The 24,418-nt window shown below is 51.0% G+C and overlaps 1 protein-coding gene across 1 annotated transcript in view; it reads left to right on the top strand.

Annotated features, from left to right (window-relative positions):
- Positions 1 to 24,418, top strand: part of LOC138372432 (uncharacterized) — a 107,686-nt gene that overhangs the window by 46,338 nt on the left and 36,930 nt on the right. Inside the window, exons 3-4 of the mRNA XM_069337917.1 lie at positions 1,611 to 2,312; positions 3,490 to 3,636. Coding sequence (XP_069194018.1) covers positions 1,611 to 2,312; positions 3,490 to 3,636 — 849 coding nt within the window. The remainder of the gene's footprint in view (positions 1 to 1,610; positions 2,313 to 3,489; positions 3,637 to 24,418) is intronic.

Raw genomic sequence — 24,418 nt, forward strand, 5'->3', positions numbered from 1 at the left:
CAATAGTCAATTTATCCATCATGGTTATGTTTGGGGAAGTGTATCACTCAATCTCAACAATCCTGTAATGTAATTGTGTGTTCCCATAGTAAGTGTAAAATAATCCAGAGTTGTTCAATAAAACCCATGTGTTAAGATGTAACCCATTTTATTGTCTTTTATTTTTTATATGTATTATTGTTTATTGTCCAACTTAGACTAAGAATACTTGATCCTTCCCCCATTATCACATACGATACATACATTTCCTTCCATTATTCATAATAAAGTAAGGATGGGTTTTGTTAGTCTGTACTCTGAGGTATGGCTTACAAACAGCCCTGCTGCTGCAATATGTTACCTAAATATATTATCCCATGTTGACCAGACCACACACTAGAAATTGAAGGGAAGACGACGTTTCAGTCCGTCCTGGACCATTCTCAAGTCGATTGTGATGAGGACAGGTAGGGACAGGCATCATAATCCCACTGTAATCTTGAGACTGTGCCCACTCTCAAGCTAAACGAAATTTCTTTCATCCTAAACCTGCTTCCAACACTAGTAGCACTGTACTATGCCTTCCCTTCATATCTGAACTCAAAACTTTTACCAATACCTTTCGTCCTCTTGACATTAAACTCGCCTTTCGACAAACTAACACACTTCGTAGCAATCTAGTTCACACTGCTCCTCCTGCTTCTAATGCTGCTGGTGTCTACTCTATTTCCTGTTCATCTTGTCCTCTCCAATACTTTGGCGAAACTGGCCGTACACTGAATGACAGACTTAAAGAACACAAGAGAAGTGTTATGTCTGCAGACACTAACAATGCTCTCTTCTGCCATGTGAGGGATTCTAATCATCCCATTGATTGGTCTTCCTCCAAAATAATCTTTCCTGCCTCTACTCTACACAGATGCCGTCTTGTAGAATCGGCTCTTATTAACAATGTACCCAACATGAACTAGAGTCCTGGCTTTGTTGCTGTGGACTCTTCCCTTTCACAGTATATACTCAAATGCTCTAATCTTTCTAACAAACGTGACTTAACATAAGCTTTCCCCCTTCTATTTCTTTCTTTCTCTTTCCCTTTCTTTCTCTCTTCTCCCTTTTTCTGTTCATTGTCTTCTACGCTCCCTTGCTATCCTCTTCTTATTCCTATTACTCTCTCCTTCGGTGGTTATAATAGGAGCTGCCTCGTATGGGCCAATAGGCCTGCTGCAGTTCTCATTACTACTATCCCCTACACCTGACTTTCCTCCTCAGCTCTCTCTTGCCTATTTAATGCCTGTTCCTACCTGTCCTCATCACAATCGACTTGAGAATGGTCCAGGACGGACCGAAACGTCGTCGTCCCTTCAATTTCTAGTGTGTAGTCTGGTCAACATACTTCAGCCACGTTATTGTGACTCATCGCCTGCATATTATCCCATACTCCGAGATATGTTTATAAAAAATATTGGCCTTGCTGTGAATGTGTTAATCTGTCAGTAATATTAACCCTGCTTTGAAATAGCTAATGCAAAGAATGTATAAAAATATTATGTAATTTGTATTAGTAAATAAAGTACTGTAATATTAGTTTTAAATGTAAATACATATCGCAAACTAAATATTCTTTTCCACAGGATAACAAGCCAGAGGAATGTTCAGTGTGTTTTAACGATTATGATGACAATCAGCTACGACCAAGCACACTGCCATGTGGCCACACATTCTGCTCCCAGTGTATTGACAATGCTATCAAGAATGGTCAGCTGACCTGCCCCAGCTGCCGTGCCGAGCACGCTGCCACAGCCTCTACTCAGTTCCCAATTAGCTATGCTGTGGAGGCGTTTGTTAGGAAACTCAAAAATATTCAGCTAACAACTGAGGAAGTAGTGCCAGCAAAACCTTATGAAGGTCCCGCCAGAGGCATCAGTAAGACATTACGTTCCCTGGTGCAGGAGCAGAAGAGCATCATCAGCAGCCTCATTACTAGCTGTGAAGAGGTACTGTCCCAGCTGGGGGAGTACCGGGGAGAGCTGGGGGACTGGAAGACTCACCACCTCCAGCTCCAGGACAGACTCTATGCTCTGGTAGAGCAGAACAAGTCAGCAATGAAGCTCTTGGAACTGGAGGATACCAGTGTGGTAGATATGACAACACAAGGAGAGGAAGGGAAGACTCAGCTGCAGGCCATGTTGGGGAGCCTCGACACAGTCAACACTCCACAGGAGGTTGGCACAACCATAGACACAGCTGATGGGTGCAAGATGAAGGTAGAAGATTGGCTCCGGAAGTGCCAGGAACTCTTCCCAGATGTCAACACTGTCCACACCTCGGTGAAGGTACACTACCGAAGGTCACATTGTTCTCACCCAACTGAGTGTAGTATGGCCTCTATATAAACACTTTTGACATGGAGACACATCAAGATGAGAGTTGACTTTATAGATAGGAAACATTTTTATTAATAAAGTCAACTGTCATCTTGGTGTTTCTCTACACTGTGGTCAGTGTAGAGAAACACCATTACTTATATTGTGAAATTATTTTACTCAGAGCCTGATGCTTCATTATAGTCCAGTTACTTTACTCAGAGCCTGATACTTCATTATAGTCCAGTTACTTTACTCAGTGCCTGATGCTTCATTATAGTCCAGTTACTTTACTCAGAGCCTGATGCTTCATTATAGTCCAGATACTTTACTCAGAGCCTGATGCTTCATTATAGTCCAGATACTTTACTCAGAGCCTGATGCTTCATTATAGTCCAGGTTCCGCCATTAATGTTTGTGTTGGCAATGACAGGTGCAGGAGACCATCAGGGAGGCCCTGGAGATGACGACCACAGAGACAGGTGCCACAGCTGACCCCGTACACCTGGGAGACTCAGCCTCCACCATTAATGTTTGTGTTGGTAATGACAGGTGCAGGAGACCATCAGGGAGGCCCTGGAGATGATGACAACAGAGACAGGTGCCACAGCTGACCCCATACACCTGGGAGACTCAGCCTCCACCATTAATGTTTGTGTTGGTAATGACAGGTGCAGGAGACCATCAGGGAGGCCCTGGAGATGATGACCACAGAGATAGGTGCCACAGCTGACCCCATACACCTGGGAGACTCAGCCTCCACCATTAATGTTTGTGTTGGTAATGACAGGTGCAGGAGACCATCAGGGAGGCCCTGGAGATGATGACCACAGAGACAGGTGCCACAGCTGACCCCGTACACCTGGGAGACTCAGCCTCCACCATTAATGTTTGTGTTGGTAATGACAGGTGCAGGAGACCATCAGGGAGGCCCTGGAGATGACGACCACAGAGACAGGTGCCACAGCTGACCCCGTACACCTGGGAGACTCAGCCTCCACCATTAATGTTTGTGTTGGTAATGACAGGTGCAGGAGACCATCAGGGAGGCCCTGGAGATGATGACCACAGAGACAGGTGCCACAGCTGACCCCGTACACCTGGGAGACTCAGCCTCCACCATTAATGTTTGTGTTGGTAATGACAGGTGCAGGAGACCATCAGGGAGGCCCTGGAGATAACGACCACAGAGACAGGTGCCACAGCTGACCCCGTACACTTGGGAGACTCAGCCTCCAGCATCATGGATAAAGTTCAGGAAATCACTTTAGAGATCCCCCAGAAGCAATTAACAGTAAGTTTTTTATTTTCTCATAGGTCATACCACAAGATATTGAGTTGATTTTTGAGGAGAGGAAGCCTGTTCTTAGGTTTATTGGGGTTCCCCAAGGTCAACTACTGACTTTCCTTAACATACAATCCACAATAGTTGCCTAACTCCTGGATAAATATTTACTGGTTGGTGAACAGAGGCAACAGGTGAAAGGCAACAGGAAACATGTTAACCATTTCTGGCCTGCATGGTGATTGAACCCGTGATCCTCTATTGAACCCGCGATCCTCTATTGAACCCGCGATCCTCTATTGAACCCGGGATCCTGGCCCCCCTCACAGAGGCGCAGAGAGCGGGAGACACTCCACCAACCTTTCCAAAAAAGTGTACCTGGTTGATGGGGTTCTGGGAGTTGTTCTACTCCCCAAGCCCGGCCCGAAGCCAGGCTTGACTTGAGAGAGTTTGGTCCACTAGGCCGTTGCTTGGAGCGGCCCGCAGGCCCACATATCTACCACAGCCCGGTTGATCTAGCACTCCTTAGGGGAAACAATCTAGTTTCCACTTGAAGATGTGTACGGTTGTTCCGGCAATATTTCTTATGCTCGCTGGGAGGACGTTGAATCCAGTAAGACAGCGAACCAAATCAGACCACTGCTGGGTACGAAGAAACTAAAGCCTTAAAATTGCCAACGAACTCCACAACAATGCCAGCACCAACCCCATGCCAGTAGAGGGTTGGGGGGGGGGGGGCTGGAGCTACAGGTCCAGCACCAACCCCCTGCCAGTAGAGGGTTGGGGGGGGGGGGGCTGGAGCTACAGGTCCAGCACCAACCCCATGCCAGTAGAGGGATGGGGGGGGGAAGGGCTGGAGCTACAGGTCCAGCACCAACCCCCTGCCAGTAGAGGGGGGGGGGGGCTGGAGATACAGGTGCTGCACCAACCCCGGCCAGTAGAGGAGGGCTGGAGCTATAGGGCCAGGACCAACCCCCTGCCAGTAGAGGGGGGCTGGAGCTACAGGTCCAGCACCAACCCCCTGCCAGTAGAGGGAGGGCTGGAGCTACAGGTCCAGCACCAACCCCCTGCCAGTAGAGGGTTGGGGGGGGGGCTGGAGCTACAGGTCCAGCACCAACCCCATGCCAGTAGAGGGATGGGGGGGGGGAAGGGCTGGAGCTACAGGTCCAGCACCAACCCCCTGCCAGTAGAGGGGGGGGGGGGCTGGAGATACAGGTGCTGCACCAACCCCGGCCAGTAGAGGAGGGCTGGAGCTATAGGGCCAGAACCAACCCCCTGCCAGTAGAGGGGGGCTGGAGCTACAGGTCCAGCACCAACCCCCTGCCAGTAGAGGGAGGGCTGGAGCTACAGGTCCAGCACCAACCCCCTGCCAGTAGAGGGGGGGGGGCTGGAGATACAGGTGCAGCACCTACCCCCTGCCAGTAGAGGGGGGCTGGAGCTGCAGGTCCAGCACCTACCCCCTGCCAGTAAAGGGGGGGCTGGAGCTACAGGTCCAGCACCAACCCACTGTCAGTAAAGGGGGGCTGGAGCTACAGGTCCAGCACCAACCCCCTGCCAGTAGAGGGGGGTTGGAGCTACTGGTCCAGCACCAACTCCCCCTGCCAGTAGGGGGGGGGCTGCAGCTGCTGGTCCTGCACCAACCCCCAGCCAGTAGAGGGGGGCTGGAGCTACAAGTCCAGAACTAACGCCCTGCCAGTAGAGGAGGACATGGAGCTACAGGTCCAGTACCAACCCCCTGCCAGAGGAGGGTCCTGGAGCTACAGGTCTAGCACCAACCCCTTGCCAGTAGAGGGGGGGGGGGCTGGAGCTACAGGTCCAACACCAACCCCCTGCCAGTAGAGGGGGGGGGGGCTGGAGCTACAGGTCCAGCACCATCCCCCTGTCAGTAGAGTGGGGCTGGAGCTACAGGTCCAGCACCAATCCCCTGCCAGTAGAGGGGGGGGGGGCTGGAGCTACAGGTCCAGCACCATCCCCCTGACAGCAGAGGGGGGCTGGAGCTACAGGTCCAGCACCAACCCCCTGCCAGTAGAGGTGGGGCTGGAGCTACTGGTCCTGCACCGACCCCCTGCCAGTAGAGGGGGCCTAAAGCTACAGGTGCAGCACCAACCCCCTGCCAGTAGAGGGGGGCTGGAACTACAGGTCCAACACCAACCCCCTGCCAGTAGAGGGGGCTAGAGCTACAGGTCCAGCACCAACCCCCTGCCAGTAGAGGGGGGGGGGGCTGGAGCTACAGATCCTGCACCAACCCCCTGCCAGTAGAGGGGTGGGGGCACGAGATACAGGTGCAGGATCTACCCCCTGCCAGTAAAGGGGGGCTGGAGCTACAGGTCCAGCACCTACCCCCTGTCAGTAGAGGGGGGCTGGAGCTACAGATCCAGCACCAACCCCCTGCCAGTAGAGGGGGGGGGGGCTGGAGCTACTGGTCCAGCACCAACCCCCTGCCAGTAGAGGGAGGCTGGAGCTACAGGTCCAGCACGAACCCCCTGCCAGTAGAGGGGGGCTGGAGCTACTGGTCCAGCACTAACCCCCTGCCAGTAGAGGGGGGCTGGAGCTACAGGTCCACCACCAACCCTCTTCCAGTAGAGGGGGGCTGGAGCTACAGGTCAAGCAGCTACCCCTTGACAGTAGAGGGGGGTCCAGTACCAACCCCCTGCCAGTAGAGGGGGGGGGCTGGAGCTACAGGTCCAGCACCATCCCCCAGTCAGTAGAGTGGGGCTGGAGCTACAGGTCCAGCACCAATCCCATGCCAGTAGAAGGGGGGGGGGCTGGAGCTACAGGTCCAGCACCAATCCCATGCCAGTAGAGGGGGGGGGGGCTGGAGCTACAGGTGCAGCACCAACCCCCTGCCAGTAGAGAGGGGGCTGGAACTACAGGTCCAGCACCCACCCCTTGCCAGTAGTGTGGGGCTGGAGCTACAGGTCCAGCACCAACCCCCTGCCAATTGAGCAGGGCTGGAGCTACAAGTCCAACACCAACCCCCTGCCAGTAGAGGGGGCTAGAGCTACAGGTCCAGCACCAACCCCCCTGCCAGTAGAGGGGGGCTGAAGCTACAAGTCCAACACCAACCCCCTGCCAGTAGAGGGGGCTAGAGCTATAGGTCCAGCACGAACCCCTTGCCAGTAGAGGGGGGCTGGAGCTACTGGTCCAGCACTAACCCCCTGCCAGTAGAGGGGGCTAGAGCTACAGGTCCAGAACCAACCCCATTCCAGTAGAGGAGGGGCTGGAGCTACAGGTCCAGCACCAACCCCCTTCCAGTAGAGGGGGTCTGGAGCTACAGGTCCAGCACCAACCCCCTCCCAGTAGAGGGGGGTGGGGCTGGAGTTACAGGTGCAGCACCTACCCCCTGCAAATAGAGGGTGGCTGGAGCTACAGGTCCAGCACCTACCTCCTTCCAGTAGAGGGGGGCTGGAGCTATAGATCCAGCACCAACCCTCTTCCAGTAGAGGGGGGCTCGAGCTACAGGTCCAGCACCAACCCTCTTCCAGTAGAGGGGGGCTGGAGCTACAGGTCCAGCACCTACCCCCTGTCAGTAGAGGGGGGTTGGAACTACTAGTCCTGCACCAACCCCTGCCAGTAGAGGGGACTGGAGCTACAGGTCCAGCACCAACCCCCTGCCAGTAGAGGGGGGCTGGAGCTACAGGTCCAGCACCAACCCCCTGCCAGTAGAGGGGACTGGAGCTACAGGTCCAGCACCAACCCCCTGCCAGTAGAGGGGGGCTGGAGCTACAGGTCCAGCACCTACCCCCTGCCAGTAGAGGGGTGGCTGGAGCTACAGGTCCAGCACCAACCCCCTGCCAGTAGAGGGGTGGCTGGAGCTACAGGTCCAGCACCAACCCCCTGCCAGTAGAAGGGGACTAGAGCTACAGGTCCAGAACCAACCCCATTCCAGTAGAGGAGGGGCTGGAGCTACAGGTCCAGCACCAACCCCCTTCCAGTAGAGGGGGTCTGGAGCTACAGGTCCAGCACCAACCCCCTGCCAGTAGAGGGGGGCTGGGTCAACACATCCAACACCAACCCCCTGCCAGTAGAGGGGGGGGGGGCTGGAGCTGCAGGTCCAGCACCAATCCCCTGCCAGTAGAGGGGGGCTGGAGCTACAGGTCAAGCACCAACCCCCTGCCAGTAGAAGGGGACTGGATCTACAGGTCCAGAACCAACCCCACCCTGCCCGTAGAGGGGGCTGCAGCTACAGGTCCAGCACCAACCCCCTGCCAGTAGAGGGGGGGGGCTAGAGCTACAGGTCCAGCACCAACCCCCTGCCAGTAGAGGGGGGGCTGGAGCTACAGGTCCAGGACCAACCCTATGCCAATAGAGGGGGGGCTGGAGCCACAGGTCCAGCACCATCCCTCCTGCCAGTAGAGGGGGGCTGGAGCTACAGGTCCAGCACCAACCTCCTGCCAGTAGCGGGGGGCTGGAGCTATAGGTCCAGCATCAACCCCCTGCCAGTAGAGGGGGGCTGGAGCTACAGGTCCAGCACCAACCCCCTGCTAGTAGAGGAGGGCTGGAGCTACAGGTCCAGCACCAACCCGCTGCCAGTAGAGGAGGGCTGGAGCTACAGGTCCAGGACCAACCCCCTGCCAGTAGAGGGGGGGGGGGCTGGAGCTACAGGTCCAGAACCAACCCCCTGCCAGTAGAGGGGGGGGGGTTGGAGCTACAGGTCAAGCACCAACCCCCAGCCAGTAGAGGGGGGCTTGAGCTATAGGTCTAGCAACAACCCCCTGCCAGTAGAGGAGGGCTACATCTACAGGTCCAGAACCAACCCCCTGCCAGTAGAGGGGGAGGTGCTGGAGTTTACAGATCCAGCACCAACTCCCTTCTAGTAGAGGGGGGCTGGAGCTACAGGTCCAGCACCAACCCCCTGCCAGTAGAGGGGGAGGGGCTGGAGTTTACAGATCCAGCACCAACTCCCTTCTAGTAGAGGGGGGCTGGAGCTACAGGTCCAGCAACAACCTCCTGTCAGTAGAGGGGCTGGAGCTACAGGTCCAGAACCAACCCCCTTCCAGTAGAGGGGGTCTGGAGCTACAGGTCCAGCACCAACCCCCTGCCAGTAGAGGGGGGCTGGGTCAACACATCCAACACCAACCCCCTGCCAGTAGAGGGGGGGCTGGAGCTGCAGGTCCAGCACCAATCCCCTGCCAGTAGAGGGGGGCTGGAGCTACAGGTCAAGCACCAACCCCCTGCCAGTAGAAGGGGACTGGATCTACAGGTCCAGAACCAACCCCACCCTGCCCGTAGAGGGGGCTGCAGCTACAGGTCCAGCACCAACCCCCTGCCAGTAGAGGGGGGGGGGGGCTAGAGCTACAGGTCCAGCACCAACCCCCTGCCAGTAGAGGGGGGGCTGGAGCTACAGGTCCAGGACCAACCCTATGCCAATAGAGGGGGGGCTGGAGCCACAGGTCCAGCACCATCCCTCCTGCCAGTAGAGGGGGGCTGGAGCTACAGGTCCAGCACCAACCTCCTGCCAGTAGCGGGGGGCTGGAGCTATAGGTCCAGCATCAACCCCCTGCCAGTAGAGGGGGGCTGGAGCTACAGGTCCAGCACCAACCCCCTGCTAGTAGAGGAGGGCTGGAGCTACAGGTCCAGCACCAACCCGCTGCCAGTAGAGGAGGGCTGGAGCTACAGGTCCAGGACCAACCCCCTGCCAGTAGAGAGGGGGGGCTGGAGCTACAGGTCCAGAACCAACCCCCTGCCAGTAGAGGGGGGGGGGGCTGGAGCTACAGGTCAAGCACCAACCCCCAGCCAGTAGAGGGGGGCTTGAGCTATAGGTCTAGCAACAACCCCCTGCCAGTAGAGGAGGGCTACATCTACAGGTCCAGAACCAACCCCCTGCCAGTAGAGGGGGAGGTGCTGGAGTTTACAGATCCAGCACCAACTCCCTTCTAGTAGAGGGGGGCTGGAGCTACAGGTCCAGCACCAACCCCCTGCCAGTAGAGGGGGAGGGGCTGGAGTTTACAGATCCAGCACCAACTCCCTTCTAGTAGAGGGGGGCTGGAGCTACAGGTCCAGCAACAACCTCCTGTCAGTAGAGGGGCTGGAGCTACAGGTCCAGAACCAACCCCCTGCCAGTAGAGGAGGGCTGGAGCTACAGGTCCAGAACCAACCCCCTGCCAGTAGAGGGGGGCTGGAGCTACAGGTCCAGCAACAACCTCCTGTCAGTAGAGGGGCTGGAGCTACAGATCCAACACTAACCCCTTGCCAGTAGAGGGGGGCTGGAGCTACAGGTACAGCACTAATCCCCTGCCAATAGAGGGGGGGCTGGAGCTACAGATCCAGCACCATCCCCCTGCCAGTAGAGGGGGGCTGGAGCTACAGGTACAGCACCAATCCCCTGCCAATAGAGGGGGGCTGGAGCTACAGGTCCAGCATCAACCCCTCCCCCTGCTAGTAGAGGGGGCTGGAACTTCAGGTCCAGCACCAACCCCCTGCTAGTAGAAAGGGGCTGGAGCTACAGGTCCAGCACCAACCCCCGGCCAATAGAGGGGGGCTGAAGCTACAGGTCCAGCACGAAACCCCTGCCAGTAGAGGGGGACCTGGAGCTACAGGTCTAGCACTAATCCCCCCCCCATCCTGCCAGTAGAGGGGGCTGGAGCTACAGATCCCACACCAACCCCCTGCCAGTAGAGGGGTCTGAGCTACAAGTCCAACACCAACCCCCTGCCAGTAGAGGGGGCTGGAGCTACAGGTGCAGCACCAACCCTTTGCCAGTAGAGGGGGGCTGGAGCTACTGGTCCAGCACTAACCCCCTGCCAGTAGAGGGGGGGCTGGAGCTACAGGTCCACCACCAACCCCCTGCCAGTAGAGGGGGGCTGGAGCTACACGTCAAGCACCTACCCCCTGCCAGTAGAGGGGGGCTGGAACTACAGGTCCAGCACCTACCCCCTGTCAGTAGAGGGGGGGTTGGAACTACTAGTCCTGCACCAACCCCTGCCAGTAGAGGGGACTGGAGCTACAGGTCCAGCACCAACCCCCTGCCAGAAGAGGGGGGCTGGAGCTACAGGTCCAGCACCAACCCCCTGCCAGTAGAGGGGTGGCTGGAGCTACAGGTCCAGCACCTACCTCCTGCCAGTAGAGGGGGGGTTAGAACTACTAGTCCTGCACCAAACCCTGCCAGTAGAAGGGGACTAGAGCTACAGGTCCAGAACCAACCCCATTCCAGTAGAGGAGGGGCTGGAGCTACAGGTCCAGCACCAACCCCCTGCCAGTAGAGGGGGGCTGGAGCTACAGGTCCAGCAGCATCCCCTGCCAGTAGAGGGGGGCTGGGTCAACACATCCAACACCAACCCCCTGCCAGTAGAGGGGGGGGGGGGGGGGCTGGAGCTGCAGGTCCAGCACCAATCCCTGCCAGTAGAGGGGGGCTGGAGCTACAGGTCCAGCACCAACCCCCTGCCAGTAGAAGTGGACTGGAGTTACAGGTCCAGAACCAACCCCCTTCTAGTAGAGGGGGGGGGGGCTGGAGTTTCAGGTCCAGCACCAACCCCCTGCCAGTAGAGTGTGGCTGGAGCTACAGGTCTAGCACCAACCCCCTGCCAATAGAGGGGGGGGCTGGAGTTACAGGTTCAGGACCAACCCCACCCTGCCCGTAGAGGGGGCTGCAGCTACAGGTCCATCACCAACACCCTGCCAGCAGAGGGGGGCCTAGAGCTACAGGTCCAGCATCAACCCCCTGCCAATAGAGAGGGCTGGAGCTACAGATTCAGGGCCAACCCCCTGCCAGTAGAGGAGGGCTGGAGCTACAGGTCCAGAACCAACCCCCTGCCAGTAGAGGGGGGGCTGGAGCTACAGGTCCAGCACCAACCCCCTGCCAGTAGAGGGGGAGGGGCTGGAGTTTACAGATCCAGCACCAACTCCCTTCTAGTAGAGGGGGGCTGGAGCTACAGGTCCAGCAACAACCTCCTGTCAGTAGAGGGGCTGGAGCTACAGGTCCAGAACCAACCCCCTGCCAGTAGAGGAGGGCTGGAGCTACAGGTCCAGAACCAACCCCCTGCCAGTAGAGGGGGGGCTGGAGCTACAGGTCCAGCAACAACCTCCTGTCAGTAGAGGGGCTGGAGCTACAGATCCAACACTAACCCCTTGCCAGTAGAGGGGGGCTGGAGCTACAGGTACAGCACCAATTCCCTGCCAATAGAGGGGGGCTGGAGCTACAGATCCAGCACCATCCCCCTGCCAGTAGAGGGGGGCTGGAGCTACAGGTACAGCACCAATCCCCTGCCAATAGAGGGGGGCTGGAGCTACAGGTCCAGCAGCATCCCCTGGCAGTAGAGGGGGGCTGGGTCAACACATCCAACACCAACCCCCTGCCAGTAGAGGGGGGGGGGGGCTGGAGCTGCAGGTCCAGCACCAATCCCTGCCAGTAGAGGGGGGCTGGAGCTACAGGTCCAGCACCAACCCCCTGCCAGTAGAAGTGGACTGGAGTTACAGGTCCAGAACCAACCCCCTTCTAGTAGAGGGGGGGGGGTGGCTGGAGTTTCAGGTCCAGCACCAACCCCCTGCCAGTAGAGTGTGGCTGGAGCTACAGGTCTAGCACCAACCCCCTGCCAATAGAGGGGGGGGGCTGGAGTTACAGGTTCAGGACCAACCCCACCCTGCCCGTAGAGGGGGCTGCAGCTACAGGTCCATCACCAACACCCTGCCAGTAGAGGGGGGCCTAGAGCTACAGGTCCAGCATCAACCCCCTGCCAGTAGAGAGGGCTGGAGCTACAGATTCAGGGCCAACCCCCTGCCAGTAGAGGGGGGGCTAGAGCTACAGGTCCAGCACCAACCCCCTGCTAGTAGACGAGGGCTGGAGCTCCAGGTCCAGGATCAACCCCATGCCAATAGAGTGGGGGCTGGAGCTACAGGTCCAGCACCATCCCCCCTGCCAGTAGAGGGGGAGCTGGAGCTATAGGTCCAGCATCAACCCCCTGCCAGTAGAGGAGGTCTGGAGCTACAGGTCCAGCACCAACCTCCTGCCAGTAGAGGAGGCTGGAGCTGTAGGTCAAGCACCAACCCCCTGCCAGTAGAGGGGGGGAAGGAACTTCAGGTTCAGCACCAACCTCCTGCCAGTAGAGAGGGCTGGAGCTACAGATCCAGCGCCAACTCCCTGCCAGTAGAGGGGAGCTGGAGCTACAGGTCCAGCACCAACACCCTGCCAGTAGAGGGGGGCTGGATCTAGAGGTCCAGCACCAACCTTCTGCCAGTAGAGGGGGGCATTTCTCAAATATTTTCCCAAATAATTTCCCAAGCACGGTCTATGGGGCTGGGCTTTTCTCATATATTTTCCCGCTCACGGTCTATGGCCCCAGGGTTTTCTCGAATTTTCTTTCATGGCCTGACCCATGCACAGGCATCGTCAATGGTCAATGACGTCACCAGCTAGCCGCTCAGCGTTCCTGCACAGGCACGATCAAGGAGATTAAAAAGCCGGTCTATGAGTCGTGTGTTTTGCGATACAACAGTAACCCTGAACATAATGTAAAATACCATCATCCCTAGACTATTTTAAATTTCCTATTTACTTCCAACCATCGCCCATTGCATGAAACAAAAGGGGAGCAGCACTGCAAGAAGTTATTTGTGTATTTTTCGAGTTCGTCCCCTGTTACCTGTATTTACGCAGGTCTTTTCCTAAATCTAAAAAACCAATCCAATTCATTCCTGTTCTGTTTCATGTTGATATGTTTAATAGGTTATTAATATCCCCCTTTACTATGTCCATTCAGTCACACCTCTATCATGTCACCCCCATTTCTTCTTCTTCGTCTTTCTTGAAGGATCGTTTATTATGCATAGGGCAAAAATAAAATGAAAAAACTGCTATCAGTCGTTTATATGAAAAAACAGAGCCCTGGGCATTGGCGATTTCAATGCGAGTTCAGTAGTGACCCTATCCTTATACACGTCTCACATTCGCTCAAAACATACCTCCCACACCTTACTGTAGCATTTAACAAATAAAAAAAACTCATTCAGTAAAAGCAAGCCTCTCATGTTTTGAAATAAGGCCTTCTGCAGTTACCTTCTTTGTGACGTCATCATCCCTAATACGGCGCGAGGCGGCAACGCGCTAAATGCGGATCCCAGGAGGTTCACACATAAGTGTGAACTCTTAATCTGGCTTAATACCTGAACTGTACTCTGTGCTTCACCAAAGTTGATATACAGCTACAATAGCTCTTATTTTCTCTCATTTCTTATATTTTCTGTTATTCATAAACCCGATCAAACCATCCTAACCTAACCTAACTTATTATATATAACAAACAAATACATTCTACAGACCAGTTATTGTTGTTGTTTAGTGACATCATGAAAAGCGACCTCAGGCATAGGGATAAGGTATTGCTGGCCATTAGCACATAGGTGTCAAGGTATTACAACACCAGACTGGTCAACTATGCGTGACGTCACCAGACAACCAATGTGACCTTTGGCGTCCTACTGGCATGTGTATTTGATGTTATTATTCAAAAATGACTAGACTATCCATCCCCACCTAACCTAATCAGAGGTTTAAGAATATACATTGTATAGGTTTCTATTACTTTATTGGTAATAAAAGTTTACATTCTAGTCTTAACAGTAAAATTGTAATGGGGTACAAGCATGATATTTAAGACGTTGGTCATAGCAAACCTAGATCCTGGTAATTTTTTGTGAGACCAGTTCCTCTGCCACATCAAATCTGGAAGAATAAATAGAAACCATATTAGCAACACAGAATAATAATAATAATAATAATAATAATAATAATAATAAATCAGCAATAATATGAAAGACGATATATAGCAAACATCTAGAAATATACTTACAGCTCAGTAATATGAGGATTCATCACACAGCGATAGACATTTATCCTGTCCATCTATGCAAAATGTCTTTTTGCAGTTGGGCATTGCAAAATTAGAATATGCAAATTGAATTATCTTACTATCGTTCATATTATATTCCCCATATTCAAATAAAGTTTCAAATTTATGTAGTGCAGCTCTCAAGTTAAGGTTACATAATTGATAGACGAAAAACATGGCATAGGCTCCACAATAATAGGAGTCCATACTCTGAATGCGTTTTGTGAACATGTATACTCTATAATCTTCAAAATAAGAGAGGAATTCCTGTAAATAACGTGAATGGAATTCCATCTTCACCCCAAAACTGTCCAACAGGGCGATAATGGCTCCTGAAGGTTTATTGTGTACATATACAGTCCTCCAATGACCCATCATCGTTGCAGGGGATTTCTCATCTAAAGTATTTAAAATAAATACCACTGGCTCTTTATTTAATTTCTTGAAGATTCTTTGTACATCGTTCGCTAAATAACATCCGATATATATGGCTTCTTCCCCTAAATATATATTTTTCAACCCATTGTTTATTTCTAAACAATTCATGTTTCTTAGGCTCTCGTTTCACAAATACTGTAATACGTCGGTCAGCATTAATTTTCATAACCCCAGTAGTAGGACCAAACAGCAGTATAACTTTATTTCCCACTATTGCTGTATTAAATTCCAATGTAATTCTTAAATTCCCTGTCGCTTCCAAGGAAACTGTATCCTTTATTTCTTCTGGTAATAAATTAAAGACCAGCAGAGTTTGTCCTTTAACAAACGATTCGTAGGACAAAATATTATCATCATTAAATCCTACGGCATTCAGGACCGTATAATATAATTTTGAACATTTATGGGGGAAATCACACGCGATATTAAATAAACTCGTGCCGTTCACTGAGATATACGTTGCTCAAGGCGGAATTGTTGAAATATAATGGGTTTAAGGTGTAATCACCAGAAATGGCTTCCATATCAATAATGGCCATGTATAACTTCTCAGGGATCACTCCACCCCAGGGTTGGTCCATAGTTAATGATTTTTGGCCCTGACCTAGAATATAGGTTTTAAATAGGGTTTTATCAAATATATACGTTACTGCACCATTATTTTGGGCGAGTGCTCTGTTAATAGCTAGTAGCCCAGAAGGGAATGGGGTTAATCTATCTATCCATAAGCGGCCCATATTTATATTATATTTATAATTAGCAGTTGCTGTATCACTGCCAATAACGCATTTATCACTATTTAACTCCAAACGTATTCTTACATCTACGTTATCCAGTAAATACTCGCTAATAGATGCAATATCCAGCAGTAATTTAAAGCACGTATAAATGCCCTGTTCTTTCATATTACCCATTTTCTCATCCTGATCTATCGTTGTCGTAGCAAAATACTGCGTATCAATTTTATTGGGTATCGTTAGCGCCTCTTCTTTATAAAAATGCGCTAGATGCTTAAAACCATCAATTTTACTTCTGGAAAGAGTCGTTAGCAGCTTTATATACGCCCAATAAGAAAATAAAGAATTACTTTCAACTACTTGTTCGTTGAAATACACCACCACTGTTTTAAAAAGTGTTTATGATAAACCATTGGCGACAGTCACTTTTTTGCCCGAATCTATTGCGGCATCAGCTTCTGTTAATTCTATGCCCACTTCTAGGGCTAGTGATGACATATCCAGGAAATGACCAGGAATGCCAGGGATTCTAAATTCAATATACGAGTCCTTAAATTTATTAATTCCTGAATTAACAGGCAAAATATCAATATTTTTCCTGATGGCTATAGTGGACTCAATCATACGTGCTGAATTAAGTTTGGGAAATCCATCTGTTACAGCCACTGTGTAACTTTCCAAAGGGGATTGTAGCCCCGCTCCTAGTGTAGTAGTAGTATTCATGCTGGATGCTATGAGAGGAATGAATTGTAATTTATGCAAACACGTCATTATATCTCTTATTCTTCTTATTCTGTTTTGTGAAACTGCGAATAAGTGCTAATTTGGTGGCCTTACCCTTTCTCTTAGACTTTTTCCGCCTTTTACCACCACCACCTAAAATCTGACGGCCAACTCCCTTCAAAGATTCGATCCCATGCTTCTTCATTGACTTTTTAAAGGAATGTTCGCCTGTTTGTATGTCTTGCAATACATTCTGATCCATACTTAAGACGGCAGGAGCGAGGGTTCTCATTAAAAATGGGGCTGCTTTACAGGCTAAACCAGTGAGGAAACTGAATATACCACCTCCTCTTATATGACTCCTATTGAATATTCTAATATCACTCAGCCCACCTCCTTTATATGAGGCAGGTGGGATAATTAAGAATAATATTTCGTCTACAGACGGAGGGATGAAATTGACGCGCATTTTGTAGCTTGCAGATGAGTAATGAGGCTCGGAACTGTAATGTCCTTATTATATAGACCCAATTCGGGGTCGTATATGTAAAACAGCTGTTGTGCTTCCTCGTTTATAAAAATAAATAGGAGTCCCATTAGGATCTGTTACTGCAATACTTATACTATCCAGTACATTTGTATTTAAAGGTTTATATAGTTTCCTATTCGTGCTTTCACCGCCCTGCAAAGACACTACGTCCAATATATTCACTAATAAATTTCCGCACATCGTGGGTGCAATTTTATCACAATAAACACACAAGTAATGCATCATGCCCCTGTGTTGTGGAGGGTAGGGGCACGTGTCTGATATGGGTGTTTCATCCAAATAATTCTTGTGTACGTATATATCATAATTTTTATGCTGTTCAGTTCCTAAAACCTTGCCAATACTCGCCCCAAAAGATAGGGAAATCCTGCATACTGCTCGATTATCGTCATAATACAATACATTCTCATCGCTGCTCGCGGTATTGAACTTTACTCTATTGGAAATTGATCCATATTTAATATATGCATCAGCATATCTTGGGAAATGCGTCTTATAGACATCAGACACAAAACTCAAATCGTTCTGTGAAAATATATGGGTAATTTCATTATTGATGGCGTATATAATTTCCTTTATGCCACCAGCTAAAATATTAGTTTTCGGTAGAAATTTGGAATGTTTGTAACTAATTCCTTTAACATCTAGGTACATAATTCTCACGCGGATATAACTCTCCAGATTATCCGATCTTATTATGTAATATGACGAAGGCAATAATATATTCTGGAGACACATTTCGTAGGAACGTCTAGAATCCAGCACAAGTTGATTATACAGTCTGTTTTCAAAAGCACTAGGTACGTTATTAGGAAATAAATCTGTATTAGAAACACTAGTAGCGTAAATAACGTGGGAATCCATTGCTGGACTATGAATGAATAAACTAAAAACAAAACAGAACATCTATTTATACACTCACCTTTAGTAAGCTAGCCAAGTTGCTCCTCCGCCAACTTTAGGGCGTTTAGTTTCTCCAGCAGCTGTAGTAGGAGCATACGCCCGTTTTCTTCTTCTTAGTACCACGTCATCATTAAATACTTGTTTACGAGATTCTGTATCCTAAACATTTCTCGTGGAGTTGAGGTTAAAGAGATGAATAATTTAACCAGCAGTAATTTTTCTCGGGGGAATACAGAGCGGTGAATTGTCATTTTAGTTAAAATATCATCAATTATGTTTATTCCAGTAACTGGCATTTGCAGATTCCCATTGACGTCCCATTGCACCATCTTGCTTTCATCAAAATAATTCAACAGCGAAGTAGCATAATCATGATCTTTAGCTTTCAATTTTAAATGTACCAAATGTGCTATTGAAGGATTAGCTCGTACTGAAACTGGTGCTACTGAAGTACTTGCTGCTGGTGTTGGAGCTAGTGATGGCGCCACTTCTGTTTTTTTAACTACTGCTACTTTAGCAGGTCCCTCATCGATGGTTTTACGAGGTACTAGATAATATTCTTTCATTTTTTATTTATTAAATAGCCTGGATATTAAACTAGCAGCTATGGGTAATAATATACCGAGGATACTGCCTCCTTTACGAGTCAATAAAATACGCTTTTTGTTTGAAATTGAGGGTTTCTTGCAAGCTAGCGAATGCAAGGTGTCTCTGTATTTCTTCAATTTGACTATAACTTTCTTTTTAACCAGAAGCCTATTTTTCAGAAAATTTTTGAAAATCTCTGACAAGCAATGAATATGTGGTTTTTTAAACTGAGCAATCAATTTTTTCCTGGCTGAGGAATTAAGTTTGCTCAGCAAGGTCACCAACTCTCTGTACTTGTATACTAATGGCTTCTTCATATCTTCAACAAATCATCAGCATCAATCCACTGATCAAATGAAGAATCGTAGCCTTCGTACCTTACTTTATACTGTAATTTATTATTTGGCAATGTACGTTTACTTAGGACCTTCTCAATATTAAATGCAACTGGTAAATGGGTTAGGGTTAATTCTTCCTTATAAAACCCTCCGTCAATAGGCTTGTTATTCAAATCTTGTAAAAAATATAATGGGATAGGCTGACTTTTATCTATACGAATAATTCTGAAAATTTCTTCCGTGTTTTGTCTAGCAAAACCTTTCTTGAATGTCGAAATTCTGTTGGAGAGAGTAATGCGAACTGTGTCCCCGACAGCTAGTAGCGAACTAAGACCCGCTTTAGGTTTGTCCTTACTTTTATACATGAGATTGAACTGTTTCTTTATATCTTGTGGACGAGATAAAGCATGGACGTCAACTGGAGTCCGACCACCTAACCCTCGGTGGGGTGTTGTGTTATACGCCTTTATGATATCAGGCAATATGGGCAGATATCTCGAGGTATTGTGCGCAGTCATATATTTATAAATCTTAGTTTTCATGGTACGTATAAAGCGTTCAGCGATGGCGGCTTTTGTTTCTTGAGAAAATACGCTATACAGTTTAATATTTTTAGCTGCAAGCATTCGTTGCATATGAGAATTATAAAATTCACCTCCTCGATCTGTATTAATTTTACGTATTCCTTGGAAATATGAGGATTCCAATATGTTTTTCAGAGCCTTACTCACAGTCTGTCCATCTTTGCGTATCAGAGGTGCGACTTGCGCATACCGTGAAAAAATATCGACACAGACGAGAATGTATTTAATATCATCATTGTGTTTAGCTATTAATCCCATTTCTGCTAAATCACAAGCTAAATATATACGGGGTTTAGGACTTAGCACCTTTCTTCGTTGAAATTTGCGAGGTTTTAATGCGTGCAAAGTGTAAGCTTTAGACGATTTCAAGTATTCTTTCACATCTGATAAAGTAATATCTGGCTTTAGGGTTTTAGCTGCTTTATACAACCTATTGACCCCCCCTAACCCTCCTGTGGATGCGGGGTTATAATAAATTTTATCTAGTGCGTGCTCCATCTTCTAATAAAGTGATATCGAATTGTATGGTTTTAGCTGTTTTATACATCCGATATACCAACCCCCCTAACCTCCCCTTGTTGTTGTTGTTGTTGTGGGGAACACATCCTTTACACCCCACCCCCCTAACCTCCCCTTGTGGTTGTTGTTTAGTACATTCACCATTGGTAAACAGTTTCGTATGGATGCTCACCAACAATATTGCTACGGAAGGTGATGCGTTCAGGGGTTTTCACTCCTAAATCCACTAATAAATACCCATAAGGTTTACTGATGGCTTTCTTGTAGATATCCAAAAGCTTTTTAGAATCTTGTTTTCCAAATAACTGCCGCCCCAAAGTCTCAATTTGAGCTAAATTTCTAGATTTCACTAATATGAAATGGGAGGCGTTTAAACTGATACTTCTAGCATATTTCCCAGAGAAAAATATATTTTGGGTAATTAATATGCACGAAATAGCAAGATGTCTGCCTTTAGTGAAGATATCAGACACAATTTTGGAATTGGCAGATTCAATGAACAAGTCATCGATAATAATTAAAATAGGCGAATCATCTGAACGTTCATCTAAAGGGTTAATAATTTCAGAATGAGCTATTATTTTCTTGTTAATTACTGGATCGTCTAGCAATGCTTTGTAACTGCCGCCGCATATAATAATACTGGAGAATTTCAGATGGTATTTCTGGGGGGAGCCCCGTCGGCTCCCCGGAGCTTTACCGGCTGATATGCTAATGTCAGACTTTGGCATCAGTCATGTGTATGGAGTTCTAGGGCCTACCGGGGACCACGAGCCAGAACCTGGCCCCCTCAGAGAGGCAAGGGGAGCAATGGCCTATAGAAACCCCCGTGTGGTTGGAAGCATTCTATGTCTGCCATCGACCGGGTCAAGCATCCAGAAAGGTAAGCATTCCAAAACAAACCCCTATTCTGGTGAAAATTGCTACCTAAGCCGAACTAGTGGATAGAACTCTTCAACAGAAAACAAGGAAACTAGTATGACGTCATACGTCACCGCGCCGCTGTCTGCGCAGCTCCCCCCTCCCCAGGAGGGGGAAGGGGGAGCCCCAGACCTCCCACGCCGGCTATCCACCCATCAGTTCTAAGGCTGATGCTATAGGCAATGGTTATGTGCTCCGGCTCCAGTGGTTGTTTCAGCACTGTACCTAGAGTGTGATGTCTGTTTTCTAGGTGGTGCGTGAGCCGGGAGTGATTCTTCAGTACTCGGGCTGCATGCGCCTAGGGTTCCCTTCCCTAGGTGCCCTGTAAGTACTGCCCTTAGGGCTTGGGGCCACCTTCCACAAGTTCCTTGGGTCCTGCCCCTGCTTGGCCGTTTACTGCTTGGTTTTCGGCCGCTCTTTGTGTGCTCGGGGGTTCTGTCTCCCTTGTTCGCCTTAGAGAAAGGGGCAGTGTTTGCACTGGTGGGGCGCGGGGTACTGTGCAGCTTGTCTTTACCAATCATAGCGGCCGGCTCTGTTCCGCTTGGGTACGCTGTCCTCTTGCGGGGTTTTCTTTTTCTTTTTGTTTATCTACCTGGTGGGGGGTCTGCCTTCGTTCTTGCCCCTTGTGTCCCTTGTGTTCTGAGTATTTTCTGGTGGTGCCCCCTGCTAGGTCCCCGTGAGTGTACACGTCCCGGGGGTTCAGCTCTTAGAAAGTTGTTTGGTAGCTTTGGGTGCCGGTTAGCAGTACCCTGCCTGGGACTACCTGAGCGCGAGTCCTCTTAAAGTAAACGCTCGGGACCCTGGGAAACCCCTGGGGGCGCGTGGGTCCGATGGATGTGACCCCAGAGCCCCCCCCTCGCTTCCAGCGAGTTTGAGGGTTGCTCTCACCTTTTGTCTCTGGGTGACTCTCTGTTTTGCCTCCGTCTGCTGCCTGTGGGGTCGGTGACACCTTCGACCCGGAGTCCTGCGAGTTTGGTTGCTCGTTGTGGCTCGGTTACCCAGTTGTGCTAACACAGCGGGTGCGGGCAGCAGGGGCGTTGCACTTGAGCCTTGGTGGTGGCAACGTTCTCGTGGTTTCCTCCCCGGGAGCCCCGGGGCTGCCCCGTTGTAGTTCGTTTTGGGACTTGGGGGTGTTGGTTGCTTCGGTTCCATCCAAGCCCCCTTGTCTTTTCCCCTGGTTCACCCTGCCTGCATCCGGTTCCTTACGGTCTGTAGGTTCGGGGCGGGGTTTTTGGTGGTGTTGAGACTCGGGCAGTCTCAGGGAATTCCCCTTCCGGGGTAGTGACGGGGGCATTTGGGCCTGTTCCTCCAGCCGTGTTGTATGAGTCTGCCAGTGGGCTCCCTTCCTTAGTGTTTTCACGGCTGCCCCGGTTTTCTGGTACGGCCGGGGCTTTGGGGGAACGGCTCGGCCCCGGGGCCTGTCGTGTAGGTTCCCGGGGCTGGGGAGGGGCTGACTTGGGGGGGCCTTGGCCCCGTTAGACCCCGTGGGGGTTTTTATCCCCCTCTAGGCGGGGCTTGTGGTTACGCGGAGTGGGGTCTTTCCTCCCCACTCGCCGTACGTGCTGTTGGACGTCGGCCCCTCCCCGGGCTCGGTTCCTTGGCCTTTGAGTCGGTTGGTTCCGTCCTATGGGTGGATGTTTCCTCTCCCCCCCTTTTTGGGACGGTGTTTTTGTCATGTTTCCCCGTTCGATGGGGTTCTGCGTGACTTCTGATCTCGGGTGCGCCTGCGCCTTCGTGTGCCTTCGGGGCTAGTGTTGGCTTCTGTGTTCTCGAGGGTACGGGAAGGTTTTTCGCTACTTCCCGCATTATTGGAACGTCTGTCGGCTCCTCGTACTTGTCGCCCTGTTGGGCTACTTGTCGCCCTGTTGGGCTACTTGTCGCCCGGTTGGGCTACTTGTCGCCCGGTTGGGCTACTTGTCGCCCGGTTGGGCTACTTGTCGCCCGGTTGGGCTACTTGTCGCCCGGTTGGGCTACTTGTCGCCCGGTTGGGCTACTTGTCGCCCGGTTGGGCTACTTGTCGCCCGGTTGGGCTACTTGTCGCCCGGTTGGGCTACTTGTCGCCCGGTTGGGCTACTTGTCGCCCGGTTGGATTCCTTTTTGGGCTCTTTGCTTCTTTGGCCGGTTTTCTTGTCCTGCTTCCTCTTTTGGCTCCTTTTCTCGTGCAGTAGTCCTGGCTGGCGCCTTCCCGCAGGGAGGGTGTGCGGTTCGGCCAGCGTGTTATGCGCATGCGCCGTGGAGTTTGTTTTGGTCTGGGCGGTGTTTCAGTGCTGGGGTTTTGCGCCCTTTTTTGGTACAGTGCTTCGGGTCTCGTTCTTCTCCCTGGCTGCGGTATGTGCCCCTTCGCGCCGGGGGTGTCCTGGTTCCCTGTTGTGGGGAGGACACCGCGGTTTTCCCTGTGTCATGGGTGTGGACCGCCTCCTTCGCCTCTCCCTGTTCTCCTGCGGGTCCGGCAGGGTCCGGCTCTGGCGTCTTCACCTGGCGGTGCTCTCAAGTTCTTCTGGGCACGGTTGAGTCGTGTCAAGTTCGTGCCGCCATTCGCCAGGTGAGTTTCTGCAGTCTGGCGTCTTTTGGCCGGGCTCTGGATGCGGCGGTGTTTCTATACCTGTCTTTATTTAGGTATATTTTGTACGACTGAGACCGTTCGCACACCAGTGACTGTCCCTTATCACCCCTTCCTGTCCCCCCTCATGTGCATGTCCAACCCATGCTGGTGTCATTCAGGGGACCCTCCCTTTTTAATGTTGTGAGGTGTGGGGGTTGTAGGGTTGGTTCTGTACTCACCTGGTGAGGCTCCTGGCTGTGCTTGCAGGATTTGAGCTCTGGCTCTTGGGTCCCGCCTATCTGGTAGAACTTGCGGGATAGTACCAGTGGAGTGCAGTGGTGCTATTGGCACTTTTGGGGGACACTGTATTACCATCAGTGGTCTGTGCTTGTTACACGACCTACTTGCGAGCATAAGCCTTCTTGCTGGTTCGTCCGTGGACTTCCAGGGCGCACTGGCCTGTTTTCGTATGGCAGTTCCGGCCCGTCCTGGTTGTGGGGGTATGTGGGCCGATGGACTGCTCCTAGCAGCTGCCTGGTGGGCCATCCTCTGGCCGGTCTGGCCTAGCCTTGGACCGGGCTTCAGGTGTAAAAGAGCTCCCAGTACCTCATCCAGCAGGTATCGAGCGGGGTTTCTCCGCCGTCGGTCGCCTGGTGCAGGTTTCTGGGCCTGCAAGGTTTTTGTAGTGTCTCCGTTGGCCCTGTCTGGGGTCTGCCTGCTCCGTTCTCTGCCTTTGCAGAGGGGAGTTGCTATTTACAAGTTGCTGCTGCTGCTGCACGTGTGCATTGGTACCGTGTTTCACGGTGGCGTGTCCTTGTTCCTGTGTCCGGTTGTGGAGTGGCACTTTGCTGCCGTTTTGTGCCTGGGGATTGCGTGCGTTTTTTGTCCCTGCCTGATTGTCCACCCCTGGTTGTTCTCCTGGTTTTTTTTTTGTGCTTCTGCTCTTTCTTCCTGCCTCCTCTGCAGCAGGAATGTTCTGCGTGTATTCTTAGGCGTTGGTCAGCCTGTGTCCTGTGATGTGCTTCTTCGTCTCGGTCTATTGCAGTTGTTCGTGCCCCTTGGTTCGGGTCCTGTTCTGGCGGCGACCCTTCCGCCTTCTTTGGTTTTCCTGCCCTGCCGGTTGTT

The sequence above is a fragment of the Procambarus clarkii genome, chromosome 38, assembly GCF_040958095.1.
Source record: "Procambarus clarkii isolate CNS0578487 chromosome 38, FALCON_Pclarkii_2.0, whole genome shotgun sequence".
Lineage (NCBI taxonomy): Eukaryota > Metazoa > Arthropoda > Malacostraca > Decapoda > Cambaridae > Procambarus > Procambarus clarkii.